At 43.0% G+C, this 24593-nt stretch overlaps 1 protein-coding gene across 2 annotated transcripts; it reads right to left on the bottom strand.

The window, feature by feature from the left end:
- Positions 1-542: 542 nt before the first annotated feature.
- On the bottom strand, positions 543-24593 carry LOC139555898 (prepronociceptin-like). Of its 2 annotated transcripts, none has more exons than XM_071369263.1 (3): positions 24479-24593; positions 13154-13413; positions 543-5323 (listed from the first exon to the last, which is right to left on the bottom strand). In XM_071369263.1, exons 2-3 carry the CDS (start codon positions 13292-13294, stop codon positions 4655-4657), a joined length of 810 nt encoding a protein of 269 aa, XP_071225364.1. In that variant the 5' UTR covers positions 13295-13413; positions 24479-24593; the 3' UTR covers positions 543-4654. The 2 variants fall into 2 exon arrangements, with proteins under 2 accessions (XP_071225364.1, XP_071225365.1); XM_071369264.1 differs by having other exon boundaries at positions 13154-13359; positions 24479-24578.

The raw sequence follows: 24593 nt of genomic DNA, 5'->3' as shown, positions 1-24593 counted from the left end.
CAGTGTTATGGTCTGTATAAGACAGTGTTATGGTCCTGACTGTATAAGACAGTGTTATGGTCCATATAAGACAGTGTTATGGTCCTGACTGTATAAGACAGTGTTATGGTCTGTATAAGACAGTGTTATGGTCCTGACTGTATAAGACAGTGTTATGGTCTGTATAAGACAGTGTTATGGTCCTGACTGTATAAGACAGTGTTATGTTCTGTATAAGACAGTGTTATGGTCTGTATAAGACAGTGTTATGGTCCTGACTGTTTAAGACAGTGTTATGGTCTGTATAAGACAGTGTTATGGTCTGTATAAGACAGTGTTATGGTCCTGACTGTATAAGACAGTGTTATGGTCTGTATAAGACAGTGTTATGGTCCTGACTGTATAAGACAGTGTTATGGTCTGTATAAGACAGTGTTATGGGGATCAGGCAATTTTTAATATCCTTCTAATGACAGAAGAAACATAATGTCTAAAGTTATTAAAAACACAGTTAAAATAAAGTAAATAATAAATAAATAAAAAACAGAATACTGGGACAATGATAGATTTCTGAATTAGAATCCGCAAGAGGAATAGCAAACTCATTTATTACATATTTCTCTATACAGGTTTCATTAAGACTCTTAAACAAATGGCTAGGAATGTACACTGTATTCACAAAGTTATTTTGTATATGAACGAGAGACATGTACTCACACATACACACAAACTCTTACATACGTCATAAGAGTACTGGATAAATACTGCCTGAAGGAATGTGCTGCGAAACAAATCCATGCCCCTCTATTACTAACAGGTGAACCATAACGTAATGTTGTGCTATTGAGTGTTTTCAGACAAGAAAACAAACTCTATTCCATACTGTAACAAGAACATAACATGCACAATAGATCTCTCGCCTCTTTTTTGGGGGAAAACCAGATAGTTGGTATGTTCAGTTTGGTATGTATACTGGAAGACAAATGCAGGACATGATCTACTTTACAAACACCAGGGGGCAGTGTTGCTCTACTGTCTGGGGTGCTGATCTACTCTACCAACACCAGGGGGCAGTGTTACCCTACTGTCTGGAATGCTGATTCTACTCTACCAACACCAGGGGGCAGTGTTACCCTATTGTCTGGGATGCTGATCTACATTACAAACATCAGGGGGCAGTGTTGCCCTACTGTCTGGGATGCTGATCTACATTACAAACATCAGGGGGCAGTGTTGCCCTACTGTCTGGGATGCTGATCTACTCTACCAACACCAGGGGACAGTGTTACCCTATTGTCTGGGATGCTGATCTACATTACAAACACCAGGGGGCAGTGTTACCCTACTGTCTAGGATGCTGATCTACATTACAAACACCAGGGGGCAGTGTTTCCCTATTGTCTGGGATGCTGATTCTACTCTACCAACACCAAGGGGGCAGTGTTACCCTACTGTCTGAGATGCTATATCGTAAAAATGGTTTATCGAGACCCAGATTAGTTCACAAAATGCCAGATAGTGAAGTGTGATTCATCACTCCAAAGAACGTGTTTCCACTGCTCCAGAGTCCAATGGCGGCGAGCTTTACACCACTCCAGCCGATGCTTGGCATTGCGCATGGTGGTCTTAGGCTTGTGTGCGGCTGCTCCGCCAAGGAAACCCATTTCAGGAAGCTCCCAACAAACAGTTATTGTGCTGACGTTGCTTCCATAGACAGTTTGGAACTCAGTAGTGAGTGTTGCAACCAAGGACAGACGATTTTTACAGGCTACGCGCTTCAGCACTTGGCGGTCGTGAGCCGTTGTTGCTCCTAGACGTTTCCACTTCACAATAACAGCACTTACAGTTGACCGGGGCAGGTCTAGCAGCGCAGAAATTTGACGAACTGACTTGTTGGAAAGGTGGCATTCTATGACAGTGACACGTTGAAAGTCACTGAGCTCTTCAGCAAGGGTCCTTCTACTGCCAATGTTTGTTTATGGAGATTGCATGGCTGTGTGCTCAATTTTATATACCTGTCATGCTGGAAGATACTTTTGCCATGTAGTGTACAGGGCATTCGGAAAGTATTCAGACCCCTTGACTTTTTCCAAATGTTGTTACGTAATAGCCTTGTTCTAAAATGGATTACATTGATTTTTTTCCCTCATCAATCTACACACAATACCTCATAATGACATCACAATACCCCAGAATGACATCACAATACCTCATAATGACATCACAATACCTCATCAATCTACACACAATACCTCATAATGACATCACAATACCCCAGAATGACATCACAATACCTCATAATGACATCACAATACCTCATAATGACATCACAATACCTCATAATGACATCACAATACCCCAGAATGACATCACAATACCTCATAATGACAAAGCAAAAACAGGTGTTTAGAAATGTTTGCAAATGTATATATAAAAAAAACTAAAAACGTTAATATCACATTTACATCAGTATTCAAACCCTTTACTCAGTACTTTGTTGAAGGACCTTAGGCAGCGATTACAGCCTCAAGTCTTCCTGGGTATGATGCTGCAAGCTTGGCACACCTGTATTTGGGGAGTTTCTCCCATTCTTCTCTGCAGATCCTCTCAAGCTCTGTCAGGTTGGATGGGGAGCGTTGCTGCACAGCTATTTTCAGGTCACTCCAGAGATGTTCGATTGGGTTCAAGTCTGGGCTCTGTCTGGGCCACTCAAGGACATTCAGGACTTGTCCCGAAACCACTCCTGCCTTGTCTTGGCTGTGTGCTTAGGGTTGTTGTCATGTTGGAAGGTGAACCTTCACCCCAGTCACATCCTGAGTGCTCTGGAGCAGGTTTTCATCAAGGATCTCTATGTACTTTGCTCCCTTCATCTTTCCATCTATCCTGACTAGTTTCCCAGTCCCTGCCCCTGAAAAACATCCCCACAACATGATGCTGCCACCACCATGCTTCGCCGTAAGGATTGTGCCAAGTTTCCTCCAGACGTGATGCTTGGCATTCAGGCCAAAGAGTCCAGTCTTGGTTTCATCAGACCAGAGAATCTTCTTTCTCATGGTCTGAGAGTCCTTTAGGTCTCTTTTGGCAAACTCCAAGTGGGCTGTCATGTGCCTTTTACTGAGGAGTGGCTTCCGTCTGGTCACTGTACCATAAAGGCCTGATTGGTGGAAGGTTCTCCCATCTCCACAGAGGAGCTCTGTCAGAATGATCATCAGGTTCTTGGTCACCTCCCTGACCAAGGCCCTTCTCCCTGACCAAGGCCCTTCTCCCTGACCAAGGCCCTTCTCCTTGGTGGTTCCAAACGATTTTCAACTGTTCCATATCTTTTACATGTTTTAATAATTGCCCTGACAGTGCTCAGTGGTATATTCAATCGTTTGTGGATCTTCTTGTAGCCATTACCAGATTTATGAAGGTCTACGACCATCTGTCCCTTTTGAGCTGCCAGTTCTTTTCTTTTCTTCATGGTGTTGGATGACAAAGGGATATTGTCTGTTACCTCATTTTTATACCCTAGTGAAACAGGAAGTGATGTAATGGCTCAATATAGTTCCTTAACACTTAGATAAACTTCAATAAGTGGAATTTAATTCCTGGTTTAATATTGGTTGATGTTATTTACAACCATCTGTAAGGATGCCGTTAATTGTGAAACCTTGAATTGGAGAATATTGATCTTTCATTAAATCAATAAATGATTTTGTTGGGTTCCATTGAAACATAAATAAAGTACAGTATTTCTCACATGTTGGTATTTTGAGTTTGTCTCTATAATTATATTGTTTACATATTTTTAAGTATTGTTTGTGCAGTGCCAGTCAGGGGTGCCAGTAATTTTGAAGCCCACTCTATGTAAATAAGGAATGTATGTTTTATATTTTTAATACATTTGCAAACATTTCTGAAATCCTGTTTTCGCTTTGTCATTATTGGGCGTTGTGTGCAGATTGATGAGGGGGGAAAAATAATTGAATACATTTTAGAATAAGGCTGTAACGTAACAGTCAAGGGGTCTGAATACTTTCAGAATGCACTCAGAATAGAGACAACGCAGACCCCCAGTTGTAGAATTACCCAGAGACCAGTGCAAATAGCAACTGCAACCCTCGCTCGCTCAAGATTTAAATGAAAAAAAGATCAAGTGCATAAACACCCAATCATCACCATAACACGGGGTGGTATTATATCCAGGATGTAGTATCATGAAGTACAGCCTTACAATACTGACACACAATATCACATTGCACTTTTTATTCATTAACTGGGGCGGTAGGGTCTGAGCAACGTTGATGGTTGGAAGGAAACATTCCTTCCTTCCCTTCACACAACACCGGATGGGTTTCAGAATGATGATGTCCTTCCTCTTCTTCATTAGGCCGATGAGGAATGAGGGAGTACACAGTCCCCGTAGCTGTACACGTTGTTGGTAACTATGGGAATGGAATACCAACATAATAGTAAGCAAGTAGTAAACTATAGTAATTCTATTTCTACGGAGGTACCTGGGAGGGTGGAGGCACGGGAGAAGAGAAGAGCATATCCAAGAGGGTGGAGGCACGGGAGAAGAGAAGAGCAGATCCAAGAGGGTGGAGGCACGGGAGAAGAGAAGAGCAGATCCAAGAGGGTGGAGGCACGGGAGAAGAGAAGAACAGAAAGGCCCCAGGGGATGAGGGGAAGGCTACAGCCGGTTGGATAGCCTCCTGAGGCCCTGGGCTGGGTTAGTGAACCTCCCAACACCGCGACCAGGGGTGCTGTTGCTGGTCATCCCCAGGTACTGCCGGAGGAGCTGGCTCACCCTCTTCTGGTTGTTCCACTTCCTGGCCGACTTCCTGATCCCGATGAACCCTCCGAGGCGTTTCTGCAGCGACTTCCTCACCGGGCCGCCAATCAACTTCCTGTAACTGTGGCGACCTTTCAGGAAGCCCCCGAAACGCTTGGTCAGCTGGACCACGGCATCCTCCTCCTCCTCGTCTCCTCCCTCCCCCTGGCTGCTTCTCCTCCTGACCTCCTCCTCCTTCTCTTCCTCCGCCCTGTTCTCCATACCCAGCGAGTCTCCCTCGGCGGTCAAGCCCAGCGGAGAGGAGTCGTACTGGGCATCGCGTCGCACCAGGGCCTCGTCTTCCTGTTCCGCTCCATCCTGCTGGTAGCGCTCCATGGCTGCAGAGTAGAGCATATTTCCATCTGACTCCAGGTCAACAGGGGCAAGGTTTAAGGACAGTTTTTCCTCTGGTCTCTTAGACACAGCGCCGTCGTCTGGTGGGAGGGGGTAGTGCGGTAGCATGGCTCGCTGACACAGATCCCAGGTGAGGGCAGGGGAGACGTGACCATCACACTCCAACAGACACACCTGTGGACAGACAGAAGAGAAGAGCAGAGAGAGATGAAAGAGACCTGACACTGTAGAGACCTGACACAGACTACCATACTGTAGTCTCATACTGTAGTCTGTAGTCTCTGACTGCAGCCTCTTACTGCAGTCTCATACTGTAGTCTCATACTGTAGTCTCATACTGCAGAGTCATACTGTAGTCTCATACTGTACTCTCTTACTGTAGTCTCGTACTGTACTCGCTTACTGTAGTCTCATACTGCAGTCTCATACTGTAGTCTCATATTGTAGTCTCTTACTGCTGTCTCATACTGTACTCGCTTACTGTAGTATCATACTGTAGTCTCTTACTGCAGTCTCAAACTGTACTCTCTTACTGCAGTCTCTCACTGCAGTCTCCTCACTGCAGTCTCATACTGTAGTCTCATACTGCAGTCTCATACTGCAGTCTCTCACTGCAGTCTCTCACTGCAGTCTCTCACTGCAGTCTCATACTGTAGTCTCATACTGCAGTCTCATACTCTAGTCTCATACGGTAGTCTCATACGGTAGTCTCTCACTGCAGTCTCTCACTGCAGTCTCATACTGCAGTCTCATACTGCAGTCTCTCACTGTAGTCTCTCACTGCAGTCTCATACTGTGTAGTCTGTAGTCTCATACTGTAGGCTCATACTGTAGTCTGTAGTCTCATACTGTAGGCTCATACTGTAGTCTGTAGTCTCATACTGCAGTCTCATACTGTAGTCTGTAGTCTCATACTGTAGTCTCATACTGTAGTCTCATACGGTAGTCTCTCACTGCAGTCTCTCACTGTAGTCTCATACTGCAGTCTCATACTGTAGTCTGTAGTCTCATACTGTAGTCTCATACTGTAGTCTCATACTGTAGTCTCTCAGACAAACAGACAGACAGAGGAGTAAGAGTAGATATGTGTCTCCACTATAGCCTGGGGTTATAACATGTCTGTGACCTCATTCAACAGAGTAGAGATGTGTCTCCACTATAGCCTGGGGTTATAACATGTCTGTGACCTCATTCAACAGAGTAGAGACTCCACTATAGCCTGGGGTTATAACATGTCTTACCTCATTCAACAGAGTAGAGAGTTTCTCCACTATAGCCTGGGGTTATAACATGGCTGTGACCTCATTCAACAGAGTAGGAGTTCCCACTACAGCCTGGGGTTATAACATGTCTGTGACCTCATTCAACAGAGTAGAGATGTGTCTCCACTATAGCCTGGGGTTATAACATGTCTGTGACCTCATTCAACAGAGTAGAGATGTTTCTCCACTATAGCCTGGGGTTATAACATGTCTGTGACCTCATTCAACAGAGTAGAGATGTTTCTCCACTATAGCCTGGGGTTATAACATGTCTGTGACCTCATTCAACAGAGTAGAGATGTTTCTCCACTATAGCCTGGGGTTATAACATGTCTGTGACCTCATTCAACAGAGTAGAGATGTTTCTCCACTATAGCCTGGGGTTATAACATGTCTGTGACCTCATTCAACAGAGTAGAGATGTTTCTCCACGACAGCCTGGGGTTATAACATGGCTGTGACCTCATTCTGCTGGGATTGTTACCTCAGCCTCAAATACGCCTCCATCACAAGGCCTGTAGGTTTGACTTGTCTGTATGGGTAAAAGTGAATAGTTTGAGAGTTTTGTGTGTAAACCACATGCCTATCAGGCCCCTTGAGGAACTGTAATTGTCAGTTTTGATGAGGTAAACGGTAAATCATGTTTCCTGTAATCCCATTCAGATGAGATGAATTAAAGTTAGGCGGAGATTAGAGAGAACCTGCTCACATCAAAAGAGAATGGGGAGAGAGGGAGCAGTTCTGAGGAGTTATCAACAGAAATTAATTACCCGTAGCAAATAGGTGGACTGATGGGACTATTCCCAGCAATATGAATGTGTCTGTGAGTGTCTGTGAGTGTGTGTGTGTGTGTGTGTGTGTGTGTGTGTGTGTGTGTGTGTGTGTGTGTGTGTGTGTGTGTGTGTGTGTGTGTGTGTGTGTGTGTGTGTGTGTGTGTGTGTGTGTGTGTGTGCATACATGTGTCGGTGCATGCCATGTCATGGCTTTAAGATCTCTCTCAGTGTGGTGAGGAAACTATAACAATATGACCATCTGGCCTCTATAGGTCTATAACAATATAACCCAGAGGATTCCATCTGGCCTCTATAGGTCTATAACAATATAACCCAGAGGATTCCATCTGGCCTCTATAGGTCTATAACAATATAACCCAGAGGATTCCATCTGGCCTCTATAGGTCTATAACAATATAACCCAGAGGATTCCATCTGGCCTCTATAGGTCTATAACAATATAACCCAGAGGATTCCATCTGGCCTCTATAGGTCTATAACAATATAACCCAGAGGATTCCATCTGGCCTCTATAGGTCTATAACAATATAACAATATAACCCAGAGGATTCCATCTGGCCTCTATAGGTCTATAACAATATAACCCAGAGGATTCCATCTGGCCTCTATAGGTCTATAACAATATGACCCAGAGGATTCCATCTGGCCTCTATAGGTCTATAACAATATAACTCAGAGGATTCCATCTGGCCTCTATAGGTCTATAACAATATAACCCAGAGGATTCCATCTGGCCTCTATAGGTCTAAAACAATATAACCCAGAGCATTCCATCTGGCCTCTATAGGTCTATAACATCATAACCCAGAGGATTCCATCTGGCCTCTATAGGATCCTGATACAATCATCGTCCATCATCAATCAAATCAAAGCACCAGTCAATTAACTCCTATATTACCACAAAGGCCCAGCTGCACCAATCAATTAACTCCTATATTACCACAGAGCTCTATCCCCAGTTGCACCAATCATTTAACTCCTATATTACCACAGAGCTCCAGCTGCACCAATCAATTAACTCCTATATTACCACAGAGCTCCAGCTGCACCAATCAATTAACTCCTATATTACCACAGAGCTCCAGCTGCACCAATCAATTAACTCCTATATTACCACAGAGCTCCAGCTGCACCAATCAATTAACTCCTATATTACCATAGAGCACCAGCTGCACCAATCAATTAACTCCTATATTACCACAGAGCTCCAGCTGCACCAATCAATTAACTCCTATATTACCACAGAGCTCCAGCTGCACCAATCAATTAACTCCTATATTACCACAGAGCTCCAGCTGCACCAATCAATTAACTCCTATATTACCACAGAGCTCCAGCTGCACCAATCAATTAACTCCTATATTACCACAGAGGCCCAGCTGCACCAATCAATTAACTCCTATATTACCACAGAGGCCTAGCTGCACCAATCATTTAACTCCTATATTACCACAGAGGCCCAGCTGCACCAATCAATTAACTCCTATATTACCACAGAGCTCCAGCTGCACCAATCAATGAACTCCTATATTACCACACAGCTCCAGCTCCACCAATCAATTAACTCCAATATTACCACAGAGCTCCAGCTGCACCAATCAATTAACTCCAATATTACCACAGAGCTCCAGCTGCACCAATCAATTAACTCCTATATTACCACAGAGCTCCAGCTGCACCAATCAATTAACTCCTATATTACCACAGAGCTCCAGCTGCACCAATCAATTAACTCCTATATTACCACAGAGCTCCAGCTGCACCAATCAATTAACTCCTATATTACCACAGAGCTCCAGCTGCACCAATCAATTAACTCCTATATTACCATACAGCACCAGCTGCACCAATCAATTAACTCCTATATTACCAGAGCTCCAGCTGCACCAATCAATTAACTCCTATATTACCACAGAGCTCCAGCTGCACCAATCAATTAACTCCTATATTACCACAGAGCTCCAGCTGCACCAATCAATTAACTCCTATATTACCACAGAGCTCCAGCTGCACCAATCAATTAACTCCTATATTACCACAGAGCTCCAGCTGCACCAATCAATTAACTCCTATATTACCACAGAGGCCCAGCTGCACCAATCAATTAACTCCTATATTACCAGAGCTCCAGCTGCACCAATCAATGAACTCCTATATTACCACAGAGGCCCAGCTGCACCAATCAATTAACTCCTATATTACCACACAGCTCCAGCTCCACCAATCAATTAACTCCAATATTACCACAGAGCTCCAGCTGCACCAATCAATTAACTCCAATATTACCACAGAGCTCCAGCTGCACCAATCAATTAACTCCTATATTACCACAGAGCTCCAGCTGCACCAATCAATTAACTCCTATATTACCACAGAGGCCTAGCTGCACCAATCAATTAACTCCTATATTACCACAGAGGCCTAGCTGCACCAATCAATTAACTCCTACAGTGCCTTCAGAAAGTATTCATACCCCTTGACTTGTATTCCACATTTTGTTGTGTTATAGAAAGAAGTCAGATTTGATTTAATTGTATTTTTCCTCACCCATCTACACATAGTACCCCATAATGACAAAGTAAAAATATGTTTTTAGAATATTTTGCAAATATAAGTATTCGTACCCCTTAGTCAATACTTTGTAGAAGCACCTTTGGCCTTACACCTGTGTGTTGTTCTGGTGTTGGTCTCTAAGAGTTTAACATCCGTGGATTGTGCAACATTTGACCATTCATTTTTTTCTAAATTCTTCAAGCTCTGTCAAATTGGTTGTTGATCATTGCTAGACGACCATTTCAGGCTGTGTCGCAGCCGGCCGTGACCAGGAGACCCATGAGGCGGTGCACAATTGGCCCAGCGTCGTCCGGGTTAGGGGAGGATTTGGCCGGGCTGGGATGTCCTTGTCCCGTTGCGTTCTAGCAACACCCTGTGGCGGGCCCGGGCACATGCAGGCTGACTTCATCCTCCAGGTGTGTGATGTTTCCTCTGACAAATTGGTGTCGGCTGGCTTCCGGGTTAAGCAAGCAGTGTGTCAAAAAGCAGAGCTGCTTGGCAGGTCGTGTTTCGGAGGACGCATGGCTCTCGAACTTCGCCTCTCCAGAGTCCGTACGGAGTTCCAGCGATGGGACAAGACTGCAACTACCAATTGGATGTCACAAAATTGGGGGTAAAAAGTACCAAAAAAAAAACTAAAAAAACTGAAAACTCACCGCCCCAACCTGGCACTCCAGACAAGTTAGAGTAAACACTGAAAGTATTGAAAACATTTCTAACAGTGTTTCAACAGCAGTTTTCTACTTCAAGCTGCCTCAGTCAGAAGCATCATTAGAATGATTATCTACATTAGCACTGGTACTGCAATGTCCCATGAGTCATCCCGAATGGCACAATATTAAATTACTGTTCTAACGTTGTTAAAGCTGTGTTGTAAAAAAAACTCACACTACAACTGTCATCCATACAACTGTCATCCACTCAACTGTCATCCACTCAACTGTCATCCACTCAACGGTCATCCACTCAACGGTCATCCACTCAACGGTCATCCACTCAACGGTCATCCACTCAACTGTCATCCACTCAACTGTCATCCACTCAACGGTCATCCACTCAACGGTCATCCACTCAACTGTCATCCACTCAACTGTCATCCACTCAACTGTCATCCACTCAACTGTCATCCACTCAACTGTCATCCACTCAACTGTCATCCACTCAACCGTCATCCACTCAACCGTCATCCACTTAACCGTCATCCACTCAACGGTCATCCACTCAACGGTCATCCACTCAACGGTCATCCACTCAACTGTCATCCACTCAACCGTCATCCACTCAACTGTCACCCACACAACCGTCATCCACTCAACTGTCATCCACACAACCGTCATCCACTCAACCGTCTTCCACTCAACTGTCATCCACACAACTGTCATCCACTCAACTGTCATCCACACAACCGTCATCCACACAACCGTCATCCACTCAACCGTCATCCACTCAACTGTCATCCACACAACCGTCATCCACTCAACTGTTATCCACACAACTGTCATCCACTCAACTGTCATCCACTCAACTGTCATCCACTCAACCGTCATCCACTCAACCGTCATCCACTCAACTGTCATCCACACAACCGTCATCCACTCAACCGTCATCCACTCAACTGTCATCCACACAACCGTCATCCACTCAACCGTCATCCACACAACCGTCATCCACTCAACTGTCATCCACACAACCGTCATCCACACAACCGTCATCCACTCAACCGTCATCCACACAACCGTCATCCACACAACCGTCATCCACACAACCGTCATCCACTCAACCGTCATCCACACAACCGTCATCCACTCAACTGTCATCCACTCAACTGTCATCCACTCAACTGTCATCCACTCAACTGTCATCCACACAACTGTCATCCACTCAACCGTCATCCACTCAACCATCCTCCCCATGCTGCATGCGGGACACGCATATGCGCACATCACACACATCACGCACATGCCACACACACACACAAGCATACAGTACATTCGGAAAGTATTCAGACCCCTTGACCTTTTCCAAATGTTGTTAAGTTACAGCTTTATTCTAAAATTAATTTTAATTTTAATCCCTCAATCTACACACAATATCCCATAATGACAAAGCAAAAACAGATTTTAAGAAAAATAAAAGAATAATATCACATTTACATAAGTATTCAGAACCTTTACTCGGTACTTTGTTGAAGCATCTTACAGCCTTGAGTCTTCTTGGGTATGAGGCTACAAACTTGGCACATCTGTATTTGGGGAGTTTCTCCCATTCTTCTCTACAGATCCTCTCAAGCTCTGTCAGGTTGGATGGGGAGCGTTGCTGCACAGCTATTTTCAGGTCTTTCCAGAGATGTTCGATCGGGGCCACTCCCGGACAGTGGACAAGTCCAGGCTCTGACTGGGCCACTCAAGGACATTCAGACTTGTCCCGAAGCCACTCCTGCGTTGTTTTGGCTGCCTGCTTAGGGTCATTGTCCTGTTGAAAGGTGAATTCTAGTCTCCCAGTCCCTGCCACTGAAAAACATCCCCACAGCATGATGCTGCCACCACAATGCTTCACCGTAGGGATGGTATTGGCCAGGTGATGAGCGGTGCCTGGTTTCCTTCAGACGTGACACTTGGCATTCAGGCCAAAGAGTTCAATCTTGGTTTCATCAGACCAGAGAAGCTTGTTCTCATGGTCTGAGAGTCCTTTAGGTGACTTTTGGCAAACTCCAAGCGGGCTATGAGCCTTATACTGAGGAGTGTTTTCAGTCTTGCCACTCTAACATAAACCCCTGATTGGTAGTGCTGCAGAGATGGTTGTCCTTCTGGAAGTTTCTCTCAGCTCCACACAGGAACTCTGGAGCTCTGTCAGAAGGACCATCAGGTTCTTGGTCCCCTCCCTGACCAAGGCCCTTCTACCCCGATTGTTCAGTTTGGCCAAGCGGCCAGCTCTAAGAAGAGTCTTGGTGGTTCCAAACTTTTTCAATTTCATAATGATGGAGGCCACTGTGTTCTTGGGGACCTTTAATGCTGCAGAAATGTTTTGGTACCCTTCCCCAGATCTGTGCCTCGACACAATCCTGTCTCGGAGCTCTACGGACAATTCCTTCGACCTCATGGCTTGGATTCTGTCTCCGACATGCACTGTCAACTGTGGGACTGTAAACACACAGGTCTGTGCCTTTCCAAATCATGTTTAATCAATATTTGTAATACATTTGCAGAAATTTCTACAAACCTGTTTTCTCATTGTCATTATGGGGTATTGTGTGTAGATTGATGGGAGATTTTTTTCTTATCTAATCCATTTTAGAATAAGGCTGAAACGTAACAAAATGGGTAAAACACACACACACACACACACACACACACACACACACACACACACACACACACACACACACAGTCACTCACCAGTGTATTGAACGCTTGCTGCTGGCTCTGGCTCTGGGGGTTGGATAGTAGGAGGCCACAGGCCAGGCAGTCCCCCTGGCAGTCACTCCGTCCTGGGGTACACAGGCACAGCAGCAGCAGGCTCCACAGAGACCACTTCATGACTCACTACTGAGGGACAGCCAGTCGGACAGACAGATGGATGCAGGATAGGAACGGGAGGAGGCCTGAGGGTGTAGGGCAGGATGTAGGGTTTTAGGGTGTAAAGTGTAGCGCACAACCTGTTGGGAAGAGACAGAGGCGAGGAAAAGGAGTTAGAAGAAGAAGAAGGAGGAGAAGAAGAAGAAGGAGAAGGAGGAGAAGAAGTAGAAGAAAAAAGAGAAGGAGGAGAAGTAGGACGAGGAGGAGAAGTAGAAGGAGGAGGAGGAGAAGGAGAAGGAGGAGGAAGAGGAGAAGAAGAAGAAGGAGAAGGAGGAAGAGGAGAAGAAGAAGAAGGAGGAGGAGGAGAAGGGGGAGGAGAAGAAGAAGAAGGAGGAGGAGAAGGGGGAGGAGAAGAAGAAGAAGGAGAAGGAGGAAGAGGAGGAGAAGAAGAAGAAGGAGAAGGAGGAGGAAGAGGAGAAGACGAAGAAGGAGGAGGAGGAGAAGGGGGAGGAGAAGAAGAAGAAGAAGGAGAAGAAGGCGAAGGAGAAGGAGGAGAAGAAGAAGAAGAAGGAAGAGGAGAAGTAGGAGGAGGAGGAGAAGAAGAAGAAGGAGAAGGAGGAAGAGGAGAAGGAGGAGAAGAAGAAGGAGGAAGAGGAGAAGTAGGAGGAGGAGGAGGAGAAGAAGAAGAAGAAGAAGGAGAAGGAGAAGTAGGAGGAGGAGAAGAAGAAGGAGGAAGAGGAGAAGGAGGAGGAGGAGAAGGAGGAGAAGAAGAAGAAGAAGGAGGAGGAAGAGGAGAAGTAGGAGGAGGAGGAGGAGAAGGAGGAGAAGAAGAAGAAGGAGGAAGAGGAGAAGTAGGAGGAGGAGGAGGAGAAGGAGGAGAAGAAGAAGAAGAAGAAGAAGAAAGAGGAGAAGGAGGAGGAGGAGGTTAGTCGCTCATTTCAAAATGTTCCTTTCAAAGGGGCGAGCAGGTATTCTGGCTGACACCATGTGAGTCGGGGTATGATAGAGGTAGAGGTATGATATCATAGAGGTATGATATCGTCACAGCAACAACAACACTAACAGCATAATACAATACAGAAAAGTTAAATAGGTGTTTCGAGATAGGATAGATAGACCTGGAGGGCCTGTTTTGTAAAGCACAGAGAGTCGACGAGCAGAAAGTTCTCAATTGGTCTACAACCATACAGCACCAGCTGTTTCATATAAAATGTTAATTTCAGAGATAAAGTGAAGTTCATTAATGGAACTCCAACTCATCAGGCTCAGTAATTGTGGTATGAATTAGCTACCTCATGGTTTATAATGAGAAGGAAATGAATGAGAGTGAGGGAACAAGAAAAAGAGAGAGTGGAGGAGCACGAGGAAAGAACACTCAGGGCTCGCTCACGATCCGTCCAAACCAACGAAGCTCTGACTCATGTTGCCCCTGAACTCTCCTCCTGCGTTCCTGAGGAAAATAAGGGCTTAAAACCCTTTGACTGACAGGAACAATAGAGACATAAATACCCAATATCTGACCCGTCTCTACCTGCGTCCCGAGTGGCACCCTATTCCCTACGTAGTGCACTACTTTAGACCAGAGCCCATCAAAAGTAGTGCACTATATAGGGAATAGGGTGCCATTTGGGGACTCATGCTCTGTCTGCGTGTGGCCGTTAAGTGAGATGATCGGATCATGAAGACGATAAGGCATTAAGATTTCACATAGTGCAGTCGTTTCGGTCTTTTCTAGAGTAAAAAAAAAAAAATTAACTGCTGATTGAATCCCGAATGTGCTATTCTGTTTAGTCTGGGTCAGACGAGGTAATTAAATAACAGGCCTTTTTGACGAGAAAATGTCCTTCTCATACCTATAAAAATCTTAATTCGTCATTAATAATTAATTGGATGTCATTAGGTGAATGCACCAATTTGTAAGTCGCTCTGGATAAGAGCGTCTGCTAAATGACTTAAATGTAAATGTAAATGTTAATACTTCATGATTCATTTCTGAGAAGGGATTTTTAATGATCTCCTGCTTCCTGTTTAATGTGTTTGTTTGACCTGATAGAGTGAAGTGAAGATAGTGTTTAGGACGCCAAAGTGCTTCTGAAAGGGCACCCTACATCCCATAGAGCTCTGGTCAAAAGAAGTGCACTATATAGGGAATAGGGTGCCATTGAAGACACACACTAAGACATTACAGAGGGCAGAAATGTCACTCTCCACCATTTAGCCTATCCTGTCCCTAATTCACTACAATGGTCTTGTTCCCACCAAGGCCCATGCAACTAAATCACTACAATGGTCTTGTTTCAGCCAAGACCCATGACACTAATTCACTACAATGGTCTTGTTTCAGCCAAGGCCCATGAAACTAATTCACTACAATGGTCTTGTTTCAGCCAAGACCCATGAAACTAATTCACTACAATGGTCTCGTTTCAGCCAAGACCCATGAAACTAATTCACTACAATGGTCTTGTTCCCGCCAAGGCCCATGAAACTAATTCACTACAATGGTCTTGTTCCCACCAAGGCCCATGAAACTAATTCACTACAATGGTCTTGTTTCCACCAAGGCCCATGAAACTAATTCACTACAATGGTCTTGTTTCCACCAAGGCCCATGAAACTAATTCACTACAATGGTCTTGTTTCCACCAAGGCCCATGAAACTAATTCACTACAATGGTCTTGTTTCCACCAAGGCCCATGAAACTAATTCACTACAATGGTCTTGTTTCCACCAAGGCCCATGAAACTAATTCACTACAATGGTCTTGTTTCAGCCAAGACCCATGAAACTAATTCACTACAATGGTCTTGTTCCCACCAAGACCCATGAAACTAATTCACTACAATGGTCTTGTTTCCACCAAGGCCCATGAAACTAATTCACTACAATGGTCTTGTTTCCACCAAGGCCCATGAAACTAATTCACTACAATGGTCTTGTTTCCACCAAGGCCCATGAAACTAATTCACTACAATGGTCTTGTTTCCACCAAGGCCCATGAAACTAATTCACTACAATGGTCTTGTTTCAGCCAAGACCCATGAAACTAATTCACTACAATGGTCTTGTTCCCACCAAGACCCATGAAACTAATTCACTACAATGGTCTTGTTCCCACCAAGACCCATGAAACTAATTCACTACAATGGTCTTGTTTCCACCAAGGCCCATGAAACTAATTCACTACAATGGTCTTGTTTCCTATCTGGCACCAAGGCCCATGAAAAAAGTTCTGCTTTTAGGTATATGGTATTCTGACATAACGGACAAACACAAAGCTGTGGCTTCAGCGGTAAAAGTAGAACAAGTCTGTTAGCGGTGATCCTAGAAGAAGGAAATGATGAAAATGAATGACTCATCTATATCTGAGAGAATGTGTTTAATCCTATTAGATGTCTGTATTGTTTCCACCTCCCAGGGTGGAGATAACAATCTGATTGGATCAGCCGCTGGTGCATCATCATCCCACTCAAGTCTCAATTCTTATCGTCTGACTAAGATGGCGCCGGAGAACAAGGCTGACATTTTATGTATTCCTAACCAATTGTGTTTTTTTTTTGTTTTGTTTTTGCGTTGTTTTTAACTTAGTTTTTTTAAACTTAATTTGTACATAATGTTGCCGCTACCGTCTCTTATGACCGAAAATAACTTCTGGAAATCAGGACTGAGATTACTCTCCACGGACTGGTAGAATCCTTTTTTTTTCCTTTAACGAGTCTGACGAGCCAGACGTGAATGATATACTGCTTTCCCGGGAACAGGCCCAGATCCCGGTCATTTGCGTGAAGAGAAGACGGAGAAAAATGGGACAGAGGGCGGGCTGCCTTCTGAGAATTCGTAGGCAATCTAATAAACCCCCACTTCCTTCCATTCTGCTAGCAAACGTGCAATCTTTGGAAAATAAAATCAATGACCTACGCGGAAGATTAAACTACCAACGGGACATTCAAAACTGTAATATCTTATGCTTCACGGAGTCGTGGCCGAACAACGACATTACAAAAATACAGCTCTCTGGTTATACGCTGTATCTGCAGGACAGAACAGCGGCGTCTGGTAAGACAAGGGGCGGCGGACTATGTATTTTTGTAAATAACAGCTGGTGTACGATATCTAAGGAAGTCTCTAGGTTTTGCTCGCCTGAGGTAGAGTATCTCATGATAAGCTGTAGACCACACTATCTACCTAGAGAGTTTTCATCTGTATTTTTTGTGTCTGTCTACATACCACCACACTGAGCTGTATTCCGCCATAAACAAACAGGAAAACGCTCACCCAGAGGCGGCGCTCCTAGTAGTCGGGGACTTGAATGCAGGGAAACTTAAATCTGTCTTACCAAATTTCTATCAGCATGTTAAATGTGTAACCAGAAGGAAAAACACTCTGGACAACCTTTACTCCACACACAGAGATGCGTACAAAGCTCTCCCTCGCCCTCCATTTGGAAAATCTGACCATAATTCAATCCTTCTGATTCCTGCTTTAAAACAAAAATGAAAGCAGGAAGCACCAGTGACTCGATCAGTGGTCAGATGACACAGCACAGACTAGAATAACATCGATGAGGTCGTCCCCACAGTGACCGTATGTACATACCCCAACCAGAAGCCATGGACTACAGGCAACATCTGCACCGAGCTAAAGACTAGAGCTGCCGCTTTCAAGGAGCGGGACTCTAACCTGGAAGCTTATAAGAAATTAGAGGTCGACCGATTATGATTTTTCAACGCCGATACCGATACCGATTATTGGAGGACCAAAAAAAGCCGATACCGATTAATCGGCCGATTTTTTTATTTTATTTGTAATAATGACAATTACAACAATACTGAATGAACACTTATTTTAACTTAATATAATACATCAATAAAATCATTTTAGCCTCAAATAAATAATGAAACAGGTTCAATTTGGTTTAAATAATGCAAAAACAGTGTTGGAGAAGAAAGTAAAAGTGCAATATGTTCCATGTAAGAAAGCTAACGTTTAAGTTCCTTGCTCAGAACATGAGAAAATATGAAAGCTGGTGGTTCCTTTTAACATGAGTCTTCAATATTCCCAGTTTAAGAAGTTTTAGTTTGTAGTTATTATAGGAATTATAGGACTATTTCTCTCTATACCATTTTTTATTTCACTAACCTTTGACTATTGGATGTTCTTATAGGCACTTTAGTATTGCCAGTGTAACAGTATAGCTTCCATCCCTCTCCTCGCTCCTACCTGGGCTCGAACCAGGAACACAACGACAACAGCCACCCTCGAAGCAGCGTTACCCACCCCGAGCAGAGCAAGGGGAATAACTACTCCAAGTCTCAGAGTGAGTGATGTTTGAAACGCACCCCTCTGCAAACATCTCCCTCTGCAACTGGACTTCCTGACGGGCCGTCCCCAGGTGCTAAGTGTAGGAAACAACACATCTGCCACGCTGATCCTCAACACAGGGGCCCCTCCTGTACTCCCTGCTCACTCATGACTGCATGGCCAGGCACGACTCCAAAACCATCATTACATTTGCCGACGACACAACAGTGGTAGGCCTGATCACCGACAACGACGAGACAGCCTATAGGGAGGAGGTGAGAGACCTGGCCATGTGTTGCCAGGACAACAACCTCTCCCTCAAAGTGATCAAGACAAAGGAGCTGATTGTGGACTACAGGAAAAAGAGGACCGAGCACGCCCCCATTCTCATCGACGGGGCTGTAGTGGAGCAGGTTGAAAGCTTCAAGTTCCTTGGTGTCCACATCACAAACAAACTAACATGGTCCAAGCACGCCAAGACAGATGTGAAGAGGGCACGACAAAACCTATTCCCCCTCAGGAGACTGAAAGGATTTGGCATGGGTCCTCAGATCCTCAAAAGGTTCTACAGCTGCACCATCGAGAGCATCCTGACTGGTTGCATCACTGCCTGGTACGGCAACTGCTCGGCCTCCGACTACAAGGCACTACAGAGGGTAGTGCGAACGGCCCAGTACATCACTGGGGACAAGTTTCCTGCCATCCAGGACCTCTATACCAGGCGGTGTCAAAGGAAGGCCCTAAAAATTGTCAAAGACTCCAGTCACCCCAGTCATGGACTGTTCTCTCTGCTACCGCACGGTAAGCTGTACCGGAGCGCCAAGTCTAAGTCCAAGAGGCTTCTTAACAGCTTCTTCCCCCAAGCCATAAGACTCCTGAACATCTAATCAAATGGCTACCCAGACTATTTGCATTTCCCCCCCCCTCTTTTACACCGCTGCTACTCTCTATTGTTATCATCTATGCATAGTCACTTTAATAACTCTACCTACATGTACATATTACCTCAACTAACCGGTGCCCCCGCACATTGACTCTGTACCGGCACCCCACTGTATATAGTCTCGCTATTGTTATTTTACTGCTGCTCTTTAATTACTTGTTACTTTTATATCTTATTCTTATTCTTATTTTTTTTAACTGCATTGTTGGTTAGGGGCTCGTAAGTAAGCATTTCACTGTAAGGTCTACTACACCTGTTGTATTTGGCGCAAGTGACTAATAAACTTTGATTTGATACATCATACACACACACAGACGTTGGTTATACTATCCTTGTGGGGACCGAAAAAATGTATTGCCATTCAAAATCCTACTTTCCTTAACCCCTAACCCTAAATCTAATCCTAACCTTAACCTTTAACCTAACCCCAAACCCTAAAACTAAACAACTCCAAACCCTAATTCCTAACCCCTCATTCTAACTCTAATTGTAACCCGAACCCTAAACCTAACCCCTAAGACTAAAAGAGCATTTTTCCCTTTTTTGTCCCCACTTGTCAGAATTGTCCTTGTTTTTTTATTATCCTTGTGAGGACTTTTATAACACAAAAGGATAGTAAGGTTAGACTAATACACACACACACAGACAGTTTTGTACTGCTATCTTTGTGGGGACCAAATAATTGTTTCCCATCCAACATCCTAACCCCTAACCCTAAATCAAATCCTAACCTTTAATCTAACCCTAACTCCTAACCCTAAACCTAACCGTGACCCCTAACTCTAATTGTAACCCTAACCCTAAACCTAATCCCTAAGCCTAAAATAGCATTTTTCCTTGTGGGGAAAATGTCCCCAGTTGTCCAAATGTTTCTTATTTTACTATCCTTGTAAAGACTTCATGGTCCCCACAAGGATAGTTAAACAAAAAACACCACATACATACACCATAATCCTGCAGTGTGGGTCAACACAGCTGTGGTATCACACAGCAGTAGGTCAAATCACGGTCCCAGAGGCTGGGGATATGGGAGGCTGGGGGCTGGGGATATGGGATAGATATGTACATCGCCATCAGAAAGTATTCACACCCCCTTGACTTTGTCCCCATTTTGTTGTGTTACAGACTGAATTTGAACTGGATTAAATTGAGAGTTTTTTGTGTTACTGATATACACACCACACCCAATAAAGTGGAATTATGTTTTTCAAAATTATTGCAAATTAATACAAAAATCTAAAGATGAAATGCTTTGAATCAATAAGTATTTAACCCCTTTGGTTATGGCAAGCCTTAATACGTTCAGGAATACAAATGTGCTGAACACGTCACATAATAAGTTGCTTGGACTCACTCTGTGTTGAATAATAGTGTTTAACATGATTTTTGAATGACTAGCTTGTCTCTGTACCCCAACACATTACAATTATCAAATCAAATCAAGTTTATTTTATATAGCCCTTCGTACATCAGCTAATATCTCGAAGTGCTGTACAGAAACCCAGCCTAAAACCCCAAACAGCAAGCAATGCAGGTGTAGAAGCACGATCTTATCTGTAAGATCCCTCAATTGGTCCCTTAATTGAGCATGTATTTAACTGTCGTAACTTTTTCTGCTACGACATTATGACACAGAGATCTCATACGGTTGCAGATGGACAGAGACAGTGCGGGGGCACTCCCCTCTGTTAGAGCTAGCTACCTTAATAACCCCTCTGTTAGAGCTAGTTACCGTAATAACCCCTCTGTTGAGCTAGTTACCGTAATAACCCCTCTGTTGAGCTAGTTACCTTAATAACCCCTCTGTTAGAGCTAGTTACCTTAATAACCCCTCTGTTAGAGCTAGTTACCTTAATAACCCCTCTGTTAGAGCTAGTTACCGTAATAACCCCTCTGTTGAGCTAGTTACCTTAATAACCCCTCTGTTAGAGCTAGTTACCTTAATAACCCCTCTGTTAGAGCTAGTTACCGTAATAACCCCTCTGTTAGAGCTAGTTACCGTAATAACCCCTCTGTTAGAGCTAGTTACCGTAATAACCCCTCTGTTAGAGCTAGTTACCGTAATAACCCCTCTGTTAGAGCTAGTTACCTTAATAACCCCTCTGTTAGAGCTAGTTACCGTAATAACCCCTCTGTTAGAGCTAGTTACCGTAATAACCCCTCTGTTGAGCTAGTTACCGTAATAACCCCTCTGTTAGAGCTAGTTACCTTAATAACCCCTCTGTTAGAGCTAGTTACCGTAATAACCCCTCTGTTAGAGCTAGTTACCGTAATAACCCCTCTGTTAGAGCTAGTTACCGTAATAACCCCTCTGTTAGAGCTAGTTACCGTAATAACCCCTCTGTTAGAGCTAGTTACCTTAATAACCCCTCTGTTAGAGCTAGTTACCTTAATAACCCCTCTGTTAGAGCTAGTTACCGTAATAACCCCTCTGTTGAGCTAGTTACCTTAATAACCCCTCTGTTGAGCTAGTTACCGTAATAACCCCTCTGTTAGAGCTAGTTACCTTAATAACCCCTCTGTTAGAGCTAGTTACCTTAATAAACCCCTCTGTTAGAGCTAGTTACCGTAATAAACCTAGGCCTATAGGCATAAAACTACATAATGCAGTGCACAGTTGTACACTTAAAACACTACTTAAACACCACTTAAACACTACTTAAACACCACTTAAACACCACTTAAACACTACTTAACACTACATAAAACACTACATAAAACACTACATAAACACTACATTAAACACTACATTAAACACTACTTAAACACTACTTAACACTACATAAACACTACATAAACACTACATAAACACTACATAAACACTACATAAACACTACATAAAACACCACTTAAACACTACTTCAACACTACATAAAACACTACATAAAACACTACATAAAACACTACATAAAACACTACATAAAACACTACATAAACACTACATAAACACTACTTAAACACTACTTAAACACTACTTAAACACTACTTAAACACTACTTAACACTACATAAAACACTACATAAAACACTACATAAAACACTACATAAAACACTACATAAAACACTACATAAAACACTACTTAAACACTACATTAAACACTACTTAAACACTACTTAAACACTACTTAAACACTACTTAACACTACATAAAACACTACATAAACACTACATAAACACTACATTAAACACTACTTAAACACTACTTAAACACTACTTAAACACCACTTAAACACTACTTAAACACCACTTAAACACCACTTAAACACTACTTAACACTACATAAAACACTACATAAAACACTACATAAACACTACATTAAACACTACATTAAACACTACTTAAACACTACTTAACACTACATAAACACTACATAAACACTACATAAACACTACATAAACACTACATAAAACACCACTTAAACACTACTTTAACACTACATAAAACACTACATAAAACACTACATAAACACTACATTAAACACTACTTAAACACTACTTAAACACTACTTAAACACTACTTAAACACTACTTTAACACTACATAAACACTACATAAAACACTACATAAACACTACTTAAACACTACTTAAACACTACTTAAAATGTGTACGTCATTCAGGGAACACTTGTTACCAACTTCGTAAAGTACGTAGTCCAGTGCATGTCATTTAAAACACTACAAGCACTACTCACGGATTAGTATTGATGACGGGGGTGAAAAATGAACATAATTCATTCAATTCATTCATAATTCATTCACATAATTCATTCACTTACTGTAAGTGGTTTATGGTTTATGAATCTAAATCCGGTAATGACACTGCTAGTTGTAACTTATTAAAGCTAGCGTTTACCTTCTGTAATGGCTTATGGTGACCAAATCAATTCTGCACGCTTACATCATTGATTGGGCACATTACACACTCACAATATCACCCTAATAGCCTACAAACGGTACTACTTTTGACCAGATTCCTATTGGCGGATATGGATTTCTATGTGGATTTATAGTTACTATTTGACCTAATAAACCAACTAGAAACATGACTGTTGCGTTAGTATAAACGTAACATTTTGTGCAAATTGTTCAAACTTTTGATCAACTCTAGCCAGCCGTTACTTAGCTTATTAATCATTTAGTTCAATCTATATTAGAGTTTTCTCTCTCCCGATCCGTAAAAGAGATTACGCACATTCATTACTACTATCACCATCATCACCATCATGATTAAGTGCTCGGGGTAATGCCAGGTAAGGCGTTACACTGATAATAACAGTCTTAGAGATTGGTGAGCGTGTGGTTGTCCTCTGGCTATTTTGCATACAACCTTGCCACAACTTTCTGGGAATGATGCTTGGTTTTTTGGAACATCCTCAGCACATTTAAGGAACTTGACAAAATAACGATATTTTCTTGGTATTTTATTACTTTAACAAAACGTTTCCGAAAAGTTCAAACATTATCGTAACGTTCTAGGAATATTCTCCAATTGGTTTGACATTCTTCTGTGGGAATTTCAGTACTTTAACATAAAGTTTCATACAGGTTTTCTCGTGGTTTTATTTAATGGTTCTACAAAATTCAATTACGCTGAAATTTTGAAATTCCCACAGAAGATAGTTGTTTCTTAACATTTTTCCAAACTATTTGAGAACATTCCCGATGTCAAACCAGTCGAAGAACGTTCCTAGAATGTAACCCTGTTTGAACTTTTAGAAGAAAAAAAAAAAAAAAAAACACTGTTGAAGTAATGAAATATCAGGAAAATAACATTATTTTGTTAAATTCCTTAAATTCGCTGAGAATGTTCCAAAGCCAAGCAACTATCCCGCACCATTCCTGGAACATTGTCGGGAAGGTTGTATACAAAAAATAACCATAGGACAACCACACTCTCACCAATCTCTAAGAAACATGTGGTTCTCAGAACGTTATGTGCTAGCTGAGAAGTCTCTCACTTACCTTAGAAAACCTTATCTCAGTCTCTTGTAGATGCAGAGTGGTAGACAGTAGTTAGGTCTTATCCTTATTAGCGCTTGGAGAGTTTGACTGAACCAACAGACTGCATCGGTCTCTT

Source organism: Salvelinus alpinus, chromosome 27, assembly GCF_045679555.1.
Source record: "Salvelinus alpinus chromosome 27, SLU_Salpinus.1, whole genome shotgun sequence".
Classification (NCBI taxonomy): Eukaryota; Metazoa; Chordata; class Actinopteri; order Salmoniformes; family Salmonidae; genus Salvelinus; species Salvelinus alpinus.
The sequence above is the reverse complement of the archived record's forward strand: the minus strand, read 5'-3'. Positions and strand labels throughout refer to the sequence as shown.

Coding starts and splice junctions, on each gene's coding strand:
- LOC139555898 (XM_071369263.1), bottom strand. CDS start 13,294: ATGAAGTGGTCTCTGTGGAGCCTGCTGCTGCTGTGCCTGTGTACCCCA. Junction 5,324..13,153: donor AGCAAGCGTTCAATACACTG/GTGAGTGACTGT, acceptor GTCTGTCCACAG/GTGTGTCTGTTGGAGTGTGA.